General features: G+C 49.6%; 4 protein-coding genes across 4 annotated transcripts; all 4 read left to right on the forward strand.

Moving 5' to 3' along the window:
• Positions 1-1,747: 1,747 nt before the first annotated feature.
• On the forward strand, positions 1,748-5,930 carry AK88_05360 (uncharacterized protein; the record flags this gene model as incomplete). The annotated part of the gene is made up of 4 exons (XM_012482962.1): positions 1,748-2,591; positions 3,081-3,512; positions 3,980-4,440; positions 4,614-5,930. 4 exons carry the CDS (start codon positions 1,748-1,750, stop codon positions 5,928-5,930), a joined length of 3,054 nt encoding a protein of 1,017 aa, XP_012338385.1.
• Positions 5,931-7,851: 1,921 nt separating this feature from the next.
• Positions 7,852-11,334, forward strand: AK88_05361 (uncharacterized protein; the record flags this gene model as incomplete). Its single annotated transcript, XM_012482963.1, has 4 exons — positions 7,852-8,587; positions 9,147-9,653; positions 9,999-10,516; positions 10,654-11,334. 4 exons carry the CDS (start codon positions 7,852-7,854, stop codon positions 11,332-11,334), a joined length of 2,442 nt encoding a protein of 813 aa, XP_012338386.1.
• Positions 11,335-11,404: 70 nt separating this feature from the next.
• AK88_05362 (uncharacterized protein) lies at positions 11,405-11,767 on the forward strand (the record flags this gene model as incomplete). Its single annotated transcript, XM_012482964.1, has 1 exon — positions 11,405-11,767. One exon carries the CDS (start codon positions 11,405-11,407, stop codon positions 11,765-11,767), a length of 363 nt encoding a protein of 120 aa, XP_012338387.1.
• A 1,604-nt stretch (positions 11,768-13,371) lies between these two features.
• AK88_05363 (uncharacterized protein) lies at positions 13,372-14,367 on the forward strand (the record flags this gene model as incomplete). The annotated part of the gene is made up of 2 exons (XM_012482965.1): positions 13,372-13,449; positions 13,597-14,367. 2 exons carry the CDS (start codon positions 13,372-13,374, stop codon positions 14,365-14,367), a joined length of 849 nt encoding a protein of 282 aa, XP_012338388.1.
• Between the last annotated feature and the right edge of the window lie 856 nt (positions 14,368-15,223).

Below are 15,223 nucleotides of genomic sequence, written 5' to 3' on the forward strand. Positions count from 1 at the left end.
CCCCCCCCTTTTCCTCCTTTCTTTGCTCTCCTTCTACTGCATCCCTTTTTCATTCCCTTTTCCTGCATGCTTCATTTGCGCATTGCTCTTGCGCCCCTTTCGCCTTTTTCATATGCATTCCTGCACGCTGCTGATGCGCAGGCGCTTTTTTCACTTTTTTCATGTATCCCTACCCTTGCATGCCATTATACGTTTTTTTCGCCATTTCACTTCGTGCATCGCAAGCCTCTTTGGGTTTGTTGTTTTTTTGCTTTTTTGGCATTCTACGCCTCATCTGCGCGCTCTTCGCACTCTTTATTATTCGCTTATTGCTGCTTTTGCACTCGACTTCCAGGCTGTTGTTCGTTTCATGCGCTTATTCCATTGCCTGCATCTCGCACCTGCGCGCGCATCCATATTTTATTTTCCACTACCTCTTATACTATTTGTCATCTTTGGCCTCCACGCCATTGCATACGTTCATGCTTTTGGATTGGGATGCTGCATGCATCTTGCACCTGCGAGCGCATCCATCTTTTATTTTCAACTAACTCTCATACTATTTGTCACATTTTGCGTCCACGCCATTGCATCCGTTCATGGTTTTGTATTTGCATGCTGCCGGCATATGGCCTCGGCGCGCACACCATCGGTCTCCGTGCACGACGGCTTCGACGCAGTACCCGCTAACACGCGTCGACCAACGTGGCCAAGTGTAAAACGGATTCGACGAAGTAGCCGAGTACGGATCCAGAGAGGGAGCAGAGTGAGCGCGGAGGCTTGTCTCTCCGAGCAAACGCGGCCCGGGTAAACGAACATTGTGTCCGAGCAACGTGGCCGAGTAAGGGGTATTCGCGGAAGTGGCCGAGTGAAGCGGTTCGATTACGGCGTTCGAGTAAACGATTCAACCAAGTAGCCGCGGGAGGGACGGCAACAACGACGGCGGCCACGACGGACGAAGAAATTGATGTTGTTGTTCGGCTTTAGGTATACGCAGAGACAGTGTGTGACGGCGTTTAGTGGAGACCGGTGTAGAAAAGGTGTGGGGGTATATTCATGACGCGTTGTGTGTGTACGGTAGTGTAGTAGTACTTATTTTTTGCTTTCTTTCTTCGTTTTTTTTTCTTTCTCTTCTTGTTATTCTATCCTTGTATTTTTTTCTCTTTTCTCGATATAGTTCTCCCTTAGCGAGGCTATAACTCGTGTACGGTAGAACTCTAGTGAGCACAATTACCTATGATACCAGCAGTTCACGTAAATATTGTTGTAGAAGTAGAGGAAGAATAATTATTTAGCACAATATGAACATATTGAGGGAGAGAATGTTATAAGCGTTACCATTGGATATATGCAGAATAGTAATATTTCAACGGGTCTGGACAAAGTAGAGAATACTAATAGAATAATACTATTATGTCCGCAAAGCACCTAGCCCAGGTGTTGGCCCAATACGTGATGGCGCGGGGTGCATACATGGGCCACGAGGATTATCTGGTAACTTAGAGTGATGGGCAGGATATTAAACGTAATGCACCTTACTTAGCTTATGCATAATGGGGAGGCAGTTTATGGAGCGCAGATACGTGCCATATGTGAATGAGTATGAACGGTGTCCCCTGTTATGCTAGTGCGGGTGTACTTAGTGCAGTTTGCATAGGAATGTACTCACACGTGGATTAAGTGTAAAGGCGGACGCGCACGTTGTAAACTATGAATACATGTATATGTGTCCTATTATTTGCAGCAAAAACTGTGGGATGATATAGAAATGGAGTTAGGGCAGTTTGTGCAATACATGGCAGATATGGACATGGAGGCCCTGGGTTCGAACTGTGCGAATGTGTATTATAAGCACCCGCAGGATCCAAATGGTGTGGAGAGACTAGTCACACGCGCGGGAGACAGAATTATGTGCAAGCTGATGTCTGGGGCATTATTCTTTCTATACCAAAGCAACGCAACCGCAAAAATCCAAGGAATAGACCACACAAATGATGAAACGTTGAGGGAGTACGTAAGATGTGCCATACTGAATATGTTTGCAAAGTTTTTAAAGCAGTCAGCGTGTGACGGAAAATGGGGTTTATGGTACGCATGGTACACAGTGGAAAGGGAAATGGACGAATCCATGGGAGGAGTAATGAAAAGGGTGAATTGTGCAAATGAAGTATATCAAAATATTCAAGCTGCAGGATGGTCTATGGAACAGAAAATTGCAACATGGTTAAGTACGGACCACAAACTAAAGGACAGATTGGGCAAAGCAGGTGTAAGCAATATCTGTAAATGGGAACTGGATAAGGACGGGCACATCAAAGGCCGAAAGGGTACGGCACATGTAGACAATACGACGCACATGATAGCCACAAACGTAACGAAGCCATTGACGGAAGGTATAAAGGAAATTTTGGTGGACATTAAGAAGGAAGTTAAGGAGACCATACAACGCGGGCTGCATACTCAACAGGCCCCGGGAGTACAAGGGGTACAGACACCGTCGCCATCACCACCAGGTAGGTCAGATCACGGTAGTGGGGAATCGTCCGGGTCCGCCCCTGCAATATCAGGAGCTAATGAGCCGGCAACCACACCATCATCACAGGTACCGATAGGTAAGGACCGATGGGGAGACAGCACGAATACGGCCTGTACACGAATACACGGCCGCATACGAATCATACGGCCACTACTCATACTGCCGAATATGGATGCCGCCACAACAAGCACGCCGGCACAACAACGCACACGCACGGCGGCACAGCACGGTCCCTTCGTTGAGCTGAGCGAGCCGCGGCTACAACGGAAGCGGCCGCCACGACGGCAGCGGCAGCGGTGGTGAGGCAACGGACGACGGCCAGGACGAATGCGTGGCGTCAAAGTGGTGTGACTGTGTCGTGCGTGGGGCTGCGGTGGGTCGCCGGATGCCGAGGCAGCGAGATGACGGCGACAAATACAAGTGCACTGCACCATGCATCCACACATTCCACCTCACCGTACGTGTGCTGCCGCTACCTGATCGAACCGTCCCGGCCCCCTTCTTTCTGTACCACTGGTGTCCTTTGTGTACCATGTTGTCGTTTTTCTTCCTTCTGTCATTGCAGCAACGAAGCCGGACGCACCCACACCACAAGCCGCCAAGCCGGCGGCAACCAAACCAGCGACGACGAAACCGGCAACAGGGGGAGGAGGAGACCAGAAAGGGGCGAAGCCCTCGGCACCGTCAGCAGAAGGCACATCAGGACAAGCAACATCTTCGACAAGATCACGATCAGATGGCTCAGCAGGAGAAGACGTCGTCCAGTCACAACCGACTACAGGACACGTACCAGCACCCCCACTTGCGGCACCAGGACGACAGACGCCGCAGGAAACTACAGACGGACGTTACGGTAAGGAAAATGTACCCAGGGCAAAGTCAGCATGTGGCACGCAGACCCAGACTGAGGATAAGAAAGTAGGTCACGCTAAAGTCAGCGTCACAATCAGTACCGTGGATTCCTCATACCCTGGATGCTCAGGCAGTAGTACCCCACGTAGTGAGTCCAATTAGAACAAACAAAAAGACAAAAAAAAAGAAAAACAACAGCTTCCGCAGAGAGCGGGAGAGCCAACACGGAGAGAGGCAGCGAGAACAACCACACGTCGAATGAGACTGACCGGCACAGCGTGCCGGGGCAAGCCAGGCGAGCGAGTAAGCCGCCGCGGGATGTACACGTCGACAGGTAGCCACGTACACGTCTACAGACGTAGACAACCGCACACACACTGTGTGTGTGTTGTGTGTTGTGTGTTGTGGGTGGCAGAGAGAGAGAGTCTTTTCCCGGGGTGGCACATGCCAACCACCGTTCGCACCGTGGCCAACCATCCACGGACGCGCGGTGGTCATACCGGTGTGGTCTAGCATGAGCAACCATGCAACCGCGCATGGCCAACCTAACCATGCACCTCAAAGTTCCGTTTTATCGCATTCTTGTTCTGCCCCCCATACTTGCACTCATAGATAACGATGCTACAGGAGGTGCAACGAACTCGGGATCCTCAGCCACAACGGATCCAGCAGCCGCAGCACCGGCACCACCAAGGGATGCAGCACCACCAGGATCATCACCACACCAGCCAGCCCCAGGGCTAGGGCACATGGGTGCATCTGGTTCCAATGGTTCACCCGGTGCAGCAGGTGACAAGGGAGCTAATGGTAAGCCTGCTGCGGCAACTGCTTTCGGTGTCGGCGTATTACCAGATTTTCCCTGGGCAAATAAGAACCTGGACACGGTATCTGGAGGATTTGCACCCCCGTACCCAGAACATAAAGCATCCTCCCCATCAAATACAAACTTAGGTACGGGCAGCGGGGGCCCAGATGGACCCGACCTAACCGGCACGGTCCTTACCGCCACTACTCCCGTACTCTTCTTTCTGTCCGCCGTCATCGTGGCCCTTCTTGGTTATTCCCTTTGGAAGGTAAGTATATACGACCATGCGCGCATGCCTCATGTGCAGGATGTTTATACCGCAGACACTCCCTACGCGCACCCACATATGATAGTTCTAACACAAATGTACTCCTACACCCGCGTTCATTCCTTTTATCCTACCGTCCTCACCCTCCTCTTTACCCCCCTTTTTCTGCTTAGTACTTTGCCTTCCTCGGACAAAAACGACGAACGTTTCGCACCGTTCGTGACGTGCCGTCACCGCCACTCGACGAAGATATATTGGACCATTTACAACGCGGCGAACTACCACCACCTGATTACGGGTACACGATGATTAGGGATACGCGGGCTGCATCTGCTGCCGAACGACGACGACGTCATCCACGCGTGCATAAACGCACGATCATCGAGCTACATCTAGAAGTGCTCCACGAATGTGCAGCGGCCGCATGGGAAAACGTCAAAAACGACTATTGGCAGATTGTATTGCAGGAGTTTGCACAGGAGTTGATGCGGGACGCGAAGGGCTATAGTAGTTTCCCGGATGCTCCTAGCACAAACCAGGCTTTATCAGGGACCAATGCATCCTCCACTGACTCCGAACAAACGGACCGTTGTCCACCTAACGCAGACGACCCCGATCCATGCAGTGGTATGGAAACCATACAGTTAGCAACGGACAATTGTGCACCGAATGAACACGACCCCGATCCTTGGAGTTGTATGGAAAACATACAGTTAGCCACGGACCCGTGTCCACCTAACGAAGATAAGCCCGATCGATGGGGTTGCACGGAAACCATACAGTTAGCACGGGAGCGTGCTCCGCCTAACGCACATAATCCGTGCAGTTGTATGGCAACCATACCGTTAGCAACGGACCCTTGTCGCCCTAACGAAGATGACCGATGGAATTGTATGCAAACCATACAGTTAGACCATGAACAACATCGCCCTTCCGACCACGGTGACGAGACGTCGGCGTGCACCCACTGGATTAACTGGATTGACCGCAACAAACGCATATTGCGTGCGTGCACGACGCAGCCGTGGTTTTTGCAATTAAAAGCGGAATGGAAACAATATTATCAACAACATGCGCCAGACGACGTATCCGGCAATAGTGAACTCGGTGAAGCGGCAACCGTGCCGCTGAAGAACCTGGATGCATGGAAAGGATGGGTCGCACAGCAACATGCGCTTATGCATATATATGCTGAGGCGGAGTGGTTCCAACATTTGTTGAATAATGTAGAGGACGAGACAGCATCGCACAAAGGCGAAGTATCAGTAGTCGAAAAAGACTTAGAAGTGGAAAAAGTCATGGCCGCAGAAGATGTGCTACACGTGCGAGATGTACCACGCACGCAACTGCATAAGCAACCGGACATGACAAAACCGTTAACCGCTCAAACATGGATACTGCTCCTTGCATTAGTCATAGAACAGTGCGAGGTCGAACGCAGTTTGCAGGAGAAGGAGTTATATGTAGATGCCCTATTGCAAACGTGTTAACATTAGGATGAAGTCAGGGGTATGCAGGAGACGGAGCTATATGTGGATGAGCTATTGGAGCAGCTCTGCAATTAGGATGAAGTCAGGGGTATGCAGGATAAGGAGCTATATGTGGATGACCTATTGGAGCAACTGTGACATTAGTACGACGGCGCATATGCATGCGACATAACGCATGCTAAGCGTACACCACTTGTACTGCATTATGTGATATACATAATATATTTCTTGTTTGCACTATTCCATACCTTCCTTTTTTTTTGCGGCTCTCTTCTGCTTACTTGTGCTTACTTGTGCTTACTTTTGCCTTGTTTTGTTCTTGTTATGTAGAAAACTTCTTTTAACATGACCATAGGAACAGGTGCGTACCGGTTACATGCATATAAAATGTAGATTTACAAGAATAATATGAACAGGTAGTATTCTCCTTTATGTGAAGTTAATTATTAAAAGATGAGCACGTGCATTCTAAGGGTATAGTGCAGAACTCATATAGGACGCGCATACGCATTCGAGTATAAGGAGAGATTGTCTCTCCGAGCACACGCGGCCAAGTGCAACACCGATTCGACGAGGTAGCCGAGTGTACAAAAGGAGGCGCGCTTGTCTCTCCGAGCAAACGCGGCCGCGTAAGCGGTATTCGAGCAAGTGGCCGCGTGTAAGAAAGGAGGCAGAGATTGTCTCTCCGAGCAGACGAGTCGACCAAAGCGCCTGCGCGCAACACGGATTCCACGACGTAGCCGCGTGTAAGAGGGAGGAACAGATTGTCTCTCCGAGAAAACGCGATTCGACGACGTAGCCGAGTAAACATATTGTCCGAGTGTAACAACGATTCGACGAAGTGGCCGAGTGTAAGAAAGGAGCACAGATTGTCTCTCCGAGCCAGCCTGGCCGGGTAAACGCTTCGACGAAGTAGCCGAGTGAGGGATCCAGAGAGGGGTATCCGAGAGCGGGGCAACAGCGAGACGTGTGGCGGAGGAAGGAACACACATATTATGTGGCAGGGCAGCAGACGACGCGCGGCGACAACGCCGGTAGCAACGACGGCAGCAGCATTGATGTTCTTGTTGTTACTGCGGTTTTTATGTGTACGCACACAGAGAGACAGTGTGTGTGACCGGCGTTTAGTGGAGACCCGAGTAGACACGGGGCAGGGGGTATTCATGACGCGTTGCGTGTGTAAGGTAGTGTAGTAGTACTTTTTTTTTTTTTTTCCTGTCTCCTTCTACACAAAGACAGGAAAACGGAACAAGAACTCTGGTTAATGCTATATCCACGGGATATATGTACATTTGAACCGGGAATCCAGAGGATTGCACAATTGGTGTTGTTCTGGGACTAGTGTGGATGTCTGTAATATTGACGGTGTAGTTTTGTCTTATTTTTTCCTGTCGCTTCTTTTTTTTTTTTTTGGTTTATCTTTCTTTTCTCCCATCTTTTCTATTCCATCTTTTTTTCCTTGGTGTTTTCCTATCTCTAATGAAGGGATAAAATTATTCAGGAGGCCTTAGTTTAGGAATATGTTTTGTTAGTGTGCACAGTTACTGTACTAAGACAACCACAGGACACCTGCGGCAGAATATAGCTAGTTTGAGGCACTGTTCTATGTGCAGTAGGAATTCAAATACAGATTTATAATAAACAAACAAACATGGCCCAAACATTTGGGACTCTCTTAGCAGATTATGCACGGCAAACGGTAGTGGGGAAAAACGCTGGAACATATGAGGTAATTTAATACGGCGGTAAAATGAATAGGAAAGAGAGAGGAAAATGGACACAGAACAAAGACGAGGGCAATTTATGACAAACGCGAGTTAAGATGTTGCGGCCGGCACATATTAAAAAATTGTGGAAGTAAAGGAAGATAGACAGGTACACATATAATTTTCCTCTGCTGCAGGAAGGCATATGGGCCAAGATGAAAGATATAGTAGAACAGTTTCTTACCTATATGGAGCAGAATCATGACATATGGGCGCAATCGTGTAATAATGCAGGATGGTTAGAGGCACGATATGTAAATTGGAATAATGATGACGACAAAGTTGTATGCAAAATGATGGTGCCCGCATTATATTTCATGAATGGCTGGGGGACGAGTGCAGAACGGGGATACGATGCTTCGGCAGTAGGAGACCAATTACACACATATATACGGTGCATAATTGCGCATGTATTTATGTTTCAGTTAATGAAAGCAAACTGCGGGAGAGATCGAGGTATAAGACAGGCATTGTACATATTAGAACAGTTTATGAGCAGTTTTACAAATGGTGTTAATGTTAAGACGTGCACCTGGGTGGTTAGTAATGACCTCAAGGTAGGAGGAAAAGTAATAGGCGCAGAACTCGATGCATGGATAATGGGGAATGACCACATGAAGGCCCGGATGAACAAGTTACAGAAATCTGCAAGATGCAAAAGCAGGGGGACACAGACATCTGACCACTGGAAGCGACGTATGGAATTATTGAAGGCAGGACAAGTGCGCACCGCAATGGCGACAGGAATGACGCGTATATTACAGAAAGTAGGGAAGCAAGTAGAGGACATATGGGGGCACGTTCCTTCCGACGACGACGATCGGGAAAACGACGATGAAGACGACGACGATGACGAAGATGATGATGACAATGCAGATGAGGACGAGAATGGTAAGCACAGTAAAGGAACAAAGTGCTAAGAATATCGGCAATAGGAACACGCACATAAGGCCGATACGAACAGTGCAGATCACACAAATGTGCCCACATACGCCTCATACTGCTGAATATGGCTGCCGCCGCCACAACAACAACAACGCACACACGGCGGAACAGCACCCCCTCGTTCAGTTGCCCTTCGGTTGAGCGATCAGAGGCGACCACGACGGTAGCGGTAGCGGTGGCGCGTGTGTACCATCGTCACAGTGGTCCGACAGTGGTGCGAGGGATGGAGCCGGAGGGCGGTCGCGGACGGTGGACGAGATGTCGGCAAGAACATACAAGTTGTACTGCTACCATCCACCTCCCCGTACGCTTGCTGCCGCCTGACCCCAGTCCATCGCAGTGCACCTGGATCCATGCATCCACACACTGCATCGACGCACTGCATCGAGCCGGACCCCCACCCTGCCGCTACCTGACCCCACCGTCCCGCCCCCTTCTTTCTGTACCACTTGTGTCGTTTTTTTTTTATCATCTACCGTTTTTTCTTCATTACAACTTATTGCAGAAAAGGAGAAGGAGAGCAAGGACGAGGACACGCCGGGTGGTCCCCCCGCCCCTGCCGCGGCGAAGCCGGCGGCGACGAAGCCGACCACCACTACACCGGTACAAGCAGCAGGAGGAGACCAGAAAGGGGCGAAGCCCTCGGCACCGTCACCGTCACCATCACGCGGGAGCACAGGACCAGGCAGTACAGGGGAAACTCCGTCACAACCAGGACAGAACACAGAGGTAGGCAGGGCAGATAAAACAGCGGAAGAGGACGGGGCAACTGCAGGATCAGCACGGGGAGGACAACTATCATCAACATCACAAGATCCGGCGACCTCGGCACCAGGATCAGAAGGGGCGGACACTGACAATACAGGTAAGTGTACACGTAGCACCGCAGTTCATGTGGCGCAGAATGCAGGCAAGGGCATCCCAGGTGCTACATCGACTACCACTATCTCCATTGCATCGGGTGCCGGAGCTGAGGATGAATGTGGGAAGAAGTCCCAGGACTCGAGCGAAGGTAGTGTCCTGAGTAAATATCGAAATAAAAAAAAAAAGAAACAACTTTTCCGGAGAGAACACGGAGAGCGGGCGAGAGAAACCAAACCTCGAATGAGAGTAAGCGGCCGAGCGATGGGTCGGCCGCGGCACGGGTCGGCCGCTGGATGTAGACGTCGAAGCACACCCTGTGTGTGTTGTGTGTTGTGTTGTGTGTGCGAGAGAGAGAGTCTTTTCCCGGAGTGGCACCTGCACCGTAACCACCGTTGGCACCCATCAGCGATCAACAGAGCCCGGCCGTGGTTAACCATGCAACTTACGAAACTGCACTTTCCTTCCATATTCTTCCCTGTATTCGACCTTATAGGTAAAGCTCATGATACGGAATCTAAGGCTCCACACCACGAGGGTACAGAGCCCGCACCAGAACAAGGAGTAGGGAAGACGCCAGATGTGAACGCTAAGCTTCCCGCAGGTGGAAAAGATATTGGTTTAGATCCAGCTGCAGTTTCCGCGGGGAATATGGCGCCTGGATCCGGTTCCTTCGGTGGAGCCGGGAAAGTCGATACCGTGGCCCGTGCTTTAGATCAATGGGAGCAAGCATACACGCAATGGCGGAAACGGATACAAGAAAAAATAAGCCAGGACCGTAGCTACAAGGAAGACCTTAAGATAGACCTACCGGACCTGACAAAACTGAATAGTGCAGCAGGAGGATATGCACCAGCGACTCCAACAGAAAAAACATCGGGAAATGCGGATACGAACCCGGGTGCTGGTCCCGACGGACCTGACCTAACGGCCGACGTCCTTACCGCCACTACTCCCGTCCTCGCCTTCGTCACTTTGGTCACCGTCGCCCTTCTTGGTTATTCCCTTTGGACCGTAAGTACCTTACACGACGCCGTATATGCGTATCCGTCATATGTACCATTAGAAATGCGTTCCTAAAGGGAGCTTTTGTATCATCATTCTAAGACAAATGCACTCGCCTACATCGTCCGCGTTCTTTTTTTTTGTAGTATTTTGCGCACCTCGCCAAACGACGACGAAAATATCGAACCGTTCGTGACGTGCCGTCACCGCCACTCGACGAAGAAATTCTAGACCATCTACAATACGGCGACGCACCGCCACCAGATTACGGGTACACAATGGTTAGGGATAGGCCACCTGCATCTGCTGCCGGCCGCCGCGGACAACGCCCCCCACGCGTTTATACGCGCACGATTATCGAGCTACATCTAGAAGTGCTCCACGAATGTGCAGCGGCCGAGTGGGAAAATGTCAAAGACGACTATTTGCAGATACTTGTGCAAGAGTTTATGGGGGACGACAACGGACGTTGTGGTTCCCCGGTTTCTTCTTCTAACCAGGAAGCGACAACCGGCCATGCGACAACCGCCGATTCGACAACCTGGGACACACTAACCCACGATTCACCCAGTGACTCGGAAGGACCAGATTCATGTCCTCCTAACGAAGATGACCCCGATCCATGGAGTTGTATGCAAAACATACAGTTAGAACAAGAAGAAACTCCTTCGCCCCTTCCATACTCTTCCCCTTGGAATGAAAACCGAACCCCCAACTACAATTACTGGATACCATGGATTGACCGCAACAAACATATTCTGCGGGCGTGCATGACGCAGCCGTGGTTTAATGCCATTAAAAGCGGAATGGAAACAATACCTGCGTGAGCACACGGTGGCAAACCAGGACACCGGGCAGCGTGAACTCCGTGAACAAAGAAGTATTGGATGTGTGGAAATGAAGCCAGATGCCTGGAAACAGTGGGTTGCCCAACAACATCGGCACATGAGTATGTATAACGCGGAGGCGTGGTTTCAACATTTGTTGAATAGTGTAGAGGAGGCGGCAGTATCGCCAAAAGGCGACGTACCTATAGCGGAAAAACACTTAGAAGTGGAAACAGTAATGGCCGCAGAACATATACTACGAGTGAGAGATGTACCACGCTCGCAACCACTGCATAAGCAACCTTACATGAAAAAACCGTTAACCGCTCACACATGGATGCTCCTTCTCGCGTCCGTAATCGAACAATGTGAAATCGAGAGTAGTATGCAGGATAGGGAGTTATATGTGGATGCCCTATTGCACAAGCTCTGACATTCGGATGACGGCGCATATGCATGCGACATAACGCATGCTAACCGTACACCACTTTTACTTCATTATGTGATATACGTAATATATTTCTTGTTTGCACTATTACATACCTTCTTTTTTTTTTTTCTGCTCTGTTCTGCTTACTTTTGTTTCTTTCTTTTTACATTTGCCTTGTTTTGCTCTTTTTCTGTGTAGTCAACTTCTTTTAACATGACCATAGGAACAGGTGGGTACACGTCAAATGCATATAAAATGTAGATTTAAATGAATAATATGAAGGGGTACAATTGTCCTGTATGTGACGTTAATTATTAAAAGCTGCGCCAGTGCATTCTAAGGGTATAGTGCAGAACTAATATAGCATGCGCATAAGCATTCGAGTATAAGGAGAGCTTGTCTCTCCGAGCACACGCGGTCGATCCGAGTGAAGCGATTCGACGACGTAGCCTCGTAAGCATTGTGCCGAAGGTAAGAAGGAGGAGCATTGTCTCTCCGAGCACACGCGTCGACCAACGCGGCCAAGTGTAACAACGATTCGACGAAGTAGCCGAGTGTAAGAAGGACGACATTGTCTCGCAGAGCACACTCGGCCTGGTACGCACCATTCGACGCAGTAGCCGAGTGTAAGAACGGAGGGAGAGATTGTCTCTCCGAGCAAACGCGTCGACCAAAGCGGCCGCGTGCAAGCAGCAGCACCATTGTCTCCGAGCAAACGCGGCCAAGTGCAAGACCGATTCGACGAAGTAGCCGAGTGTAAGAAAGGAGGGAGACATTGTCTATCCGAGCACACGCGTCGACCACCGCGGCCACGTGCAACACCGATGCGAAGAAGTAGCCGCGTAACGCGGCCGCGTGTACGAAAGGAGCAGAGATTGTCTCTCCGAGCAAACGCGTCGACCAACGCGGCCGGGTAAACGCATTGTTCGCGTAAGGGTTTCGAGGGAAGGATTTCGAGTGAGGGGGATCACAGAGAGCGGGATCGCACACAGCGGGAGAGGACCAGGAACACACATCTTATGTGGGCGGGCAGACAGCGGGAGAGGAGAAGGAACACACATCTTATGTGGGCGGGCAGACAGCGGGAGAGGAGAAGGAACACACATATTATGTGGGGGAGCACGAACGACCGGAGCAAGGCCACAACGACGGAAGAAGAATTTGATGTTGTTGTTATACTGCGGTTTGGTTGTGTACGCACACACAGAGACAGTGTGTGTGACAGGCGTTTCGTGGAGACCGGTGTAGAAAGGGCGGCGGGGGGTTTATGCATGACGTGTTGTGTGTGCGTAGGTAGTGTAGTGTAGCATTTTTTCTATTTTTGTCTGTCTTTTTTATTTGTCTTTTCTTCCCTGTGCCCTCTATTTGCAATTCCTATGCACATTTTTGGTTTTGGTCCATGCTGCCTTCTACCTTTATGTGCTTCAGTTTTTCTCTTTTTATGGAATATTTGATTGCCACGCACGCAGCAGTTCACACAGACAGAAGCTGTATTAGGGACTACAATTGGAAGCAACAGGGAATTCATGTAATATCACAACAATACGAATAATAGTAATGTATAGGTATTTCAAGCGGTACCCTGTATTTCAGTGCATGGTAACAATATGGGAACGGTAGATTTGGCGAATGCATTGGTGAAATGGGTAATCCGCGCGGGTTTTCCCAAACAGGAGGAGTATGAGGTAGGAACATACAGGAATAGAAGAGCAACACGGGCAGTTCCGTGCTAGGGTTTTATTGGTATAAGACACCATGCAGAGCATCGTCGCACATAGCATTCAAGCACACATGCGCATGTATATATTTCCTGTGTTTCTCTTACATTGTAGGACATGGTATGGGAGAAGACCAAAGACGTAATGAAGGAATTTGTGGACTACATGGAGGGCGACGAGATAATACTGTATGCAACGGCCTGTGATAACACAGCATGGGAGCGCCCCGACCACCCAAACGAGATTCCGGAATATGGACCAGTGCACGTGAGCCACAGAATTGTATGCGTACTCATGGTTGCGGCATTATTTTTCATGAATGGGTGGCATACTGCTGCATTGGGAAAGACGCCGGGAAATGACATTAACGATAAAATAAGGGAGCACTTGCTATGTGCAATAGTGCATATGTTCAGCGAAGTATTAAACGAATCCGTGTGCAGAAGTGAATGGGGCACTTTTTATGCATGGAAAATAATGGAAAAGACAGGGGGGAAAGGAGGTTTTGTGGGAGGTTTAATACAGCAGGGGAAATGTCGTAGACAACTAGTTGAGGATTTGCAAATAAGAAAACTTCACTTAAATGCAGAGGTAAAGAAATGGTTACAACAGGATAGCAGACTACACAGGGTTATACAGAAAATAAGACGACACACACCGTGCAAGACGCCGTGGAAGAAGGGATGGAAGATAGCGGATATCTGGAATAGAGAGGATACGGAGAATAATGACACCTTAGGCATTACTCAGATAGTCGCGGACTTGAAGGAAGGCGTGCAGGAGATATTACAGGAACTCGGGACAAACGTGCAGGAAAGCATAGCAAAAAGGCAGCAGGACAAGAAGCGAAAGTCCGGTAAGGCAAGGGAGCGAGGGGCAGAATGAGAACGATTAGAACGAGACAGAAAAGATAAGTAAAAACAGCAGAATGAAACGGAAGAAAGAGGGGGAGTAGAAAGGAGGACAGTTGCAAAATAAAAGGGACAGAGCAACGCGAGACACGATGGAGATGTGTGAACAGCGTTCGTTTCTATATCCTTGCAAGAACACATAACGTGCATACTAAGCGTTGTAATTCCTATTTGTTCCTTTATTGCAGAGAAGGATGACACAAACGGGCAGACCGCCATCACGGCGGCAACCACACCATCAAAGGGATCGGCAGGTAACACCGATGGGAGAAAGCACGAATACGAATCATACGGCCGCACACGGGATCACACGGCCCGGTCCGTACGGTACCGATATAGATGCCACCACCACAACAACACAACGGGCACAACACCACGCGCCCGCGCGAAGAACAACAACACGCACACACGGGGGGAACAGCAAACGACGTCGCAGCTGCGTCGCTGTACCACTTCGGTTGAGCGTTGACTACGACGGACGCGGTAGCGGTAGCGGCGGCCACGAGTGTAGACTACGGCAGCAATAACAGCATCGGTAGCGGTAGCGGTAGCGGTAGCGGCGACGACGAGTGTAGACGAGTGTATAGTGTATGGAATTTGTGGATATACGGGGATTATATGTGCATAGTTTGTTTACAGAACATTTGAGAGCCGGACGAAAAAGATGCAGGGTATATACGTTGCTCCCATGACAAACGCTGTCATAGTACGTAATGTCATACAGGACGATAATGTTGCCACAATGGATGCTGTCGCAACGAACGATAGTGTTGTCGTGGATATAATTAAAACTTTGAAGACATTTCTGACGTTCATCACAAATTGTTTGA

Source organism: Plasmodium fragile (assembly GCF_000956335.1).
Source record: "Plasmodium fragile strain nilgiri unplaced genomic scaffold supercont1.121, whole genome shotgun sequence".
NCBI classification, from domain to species: domain Eukaryota; phylum Apicomplexa; class Aconoidasida; order Haemosporida; family Plasmodiidae; genus Plasmodium; species Plasmodium fragile.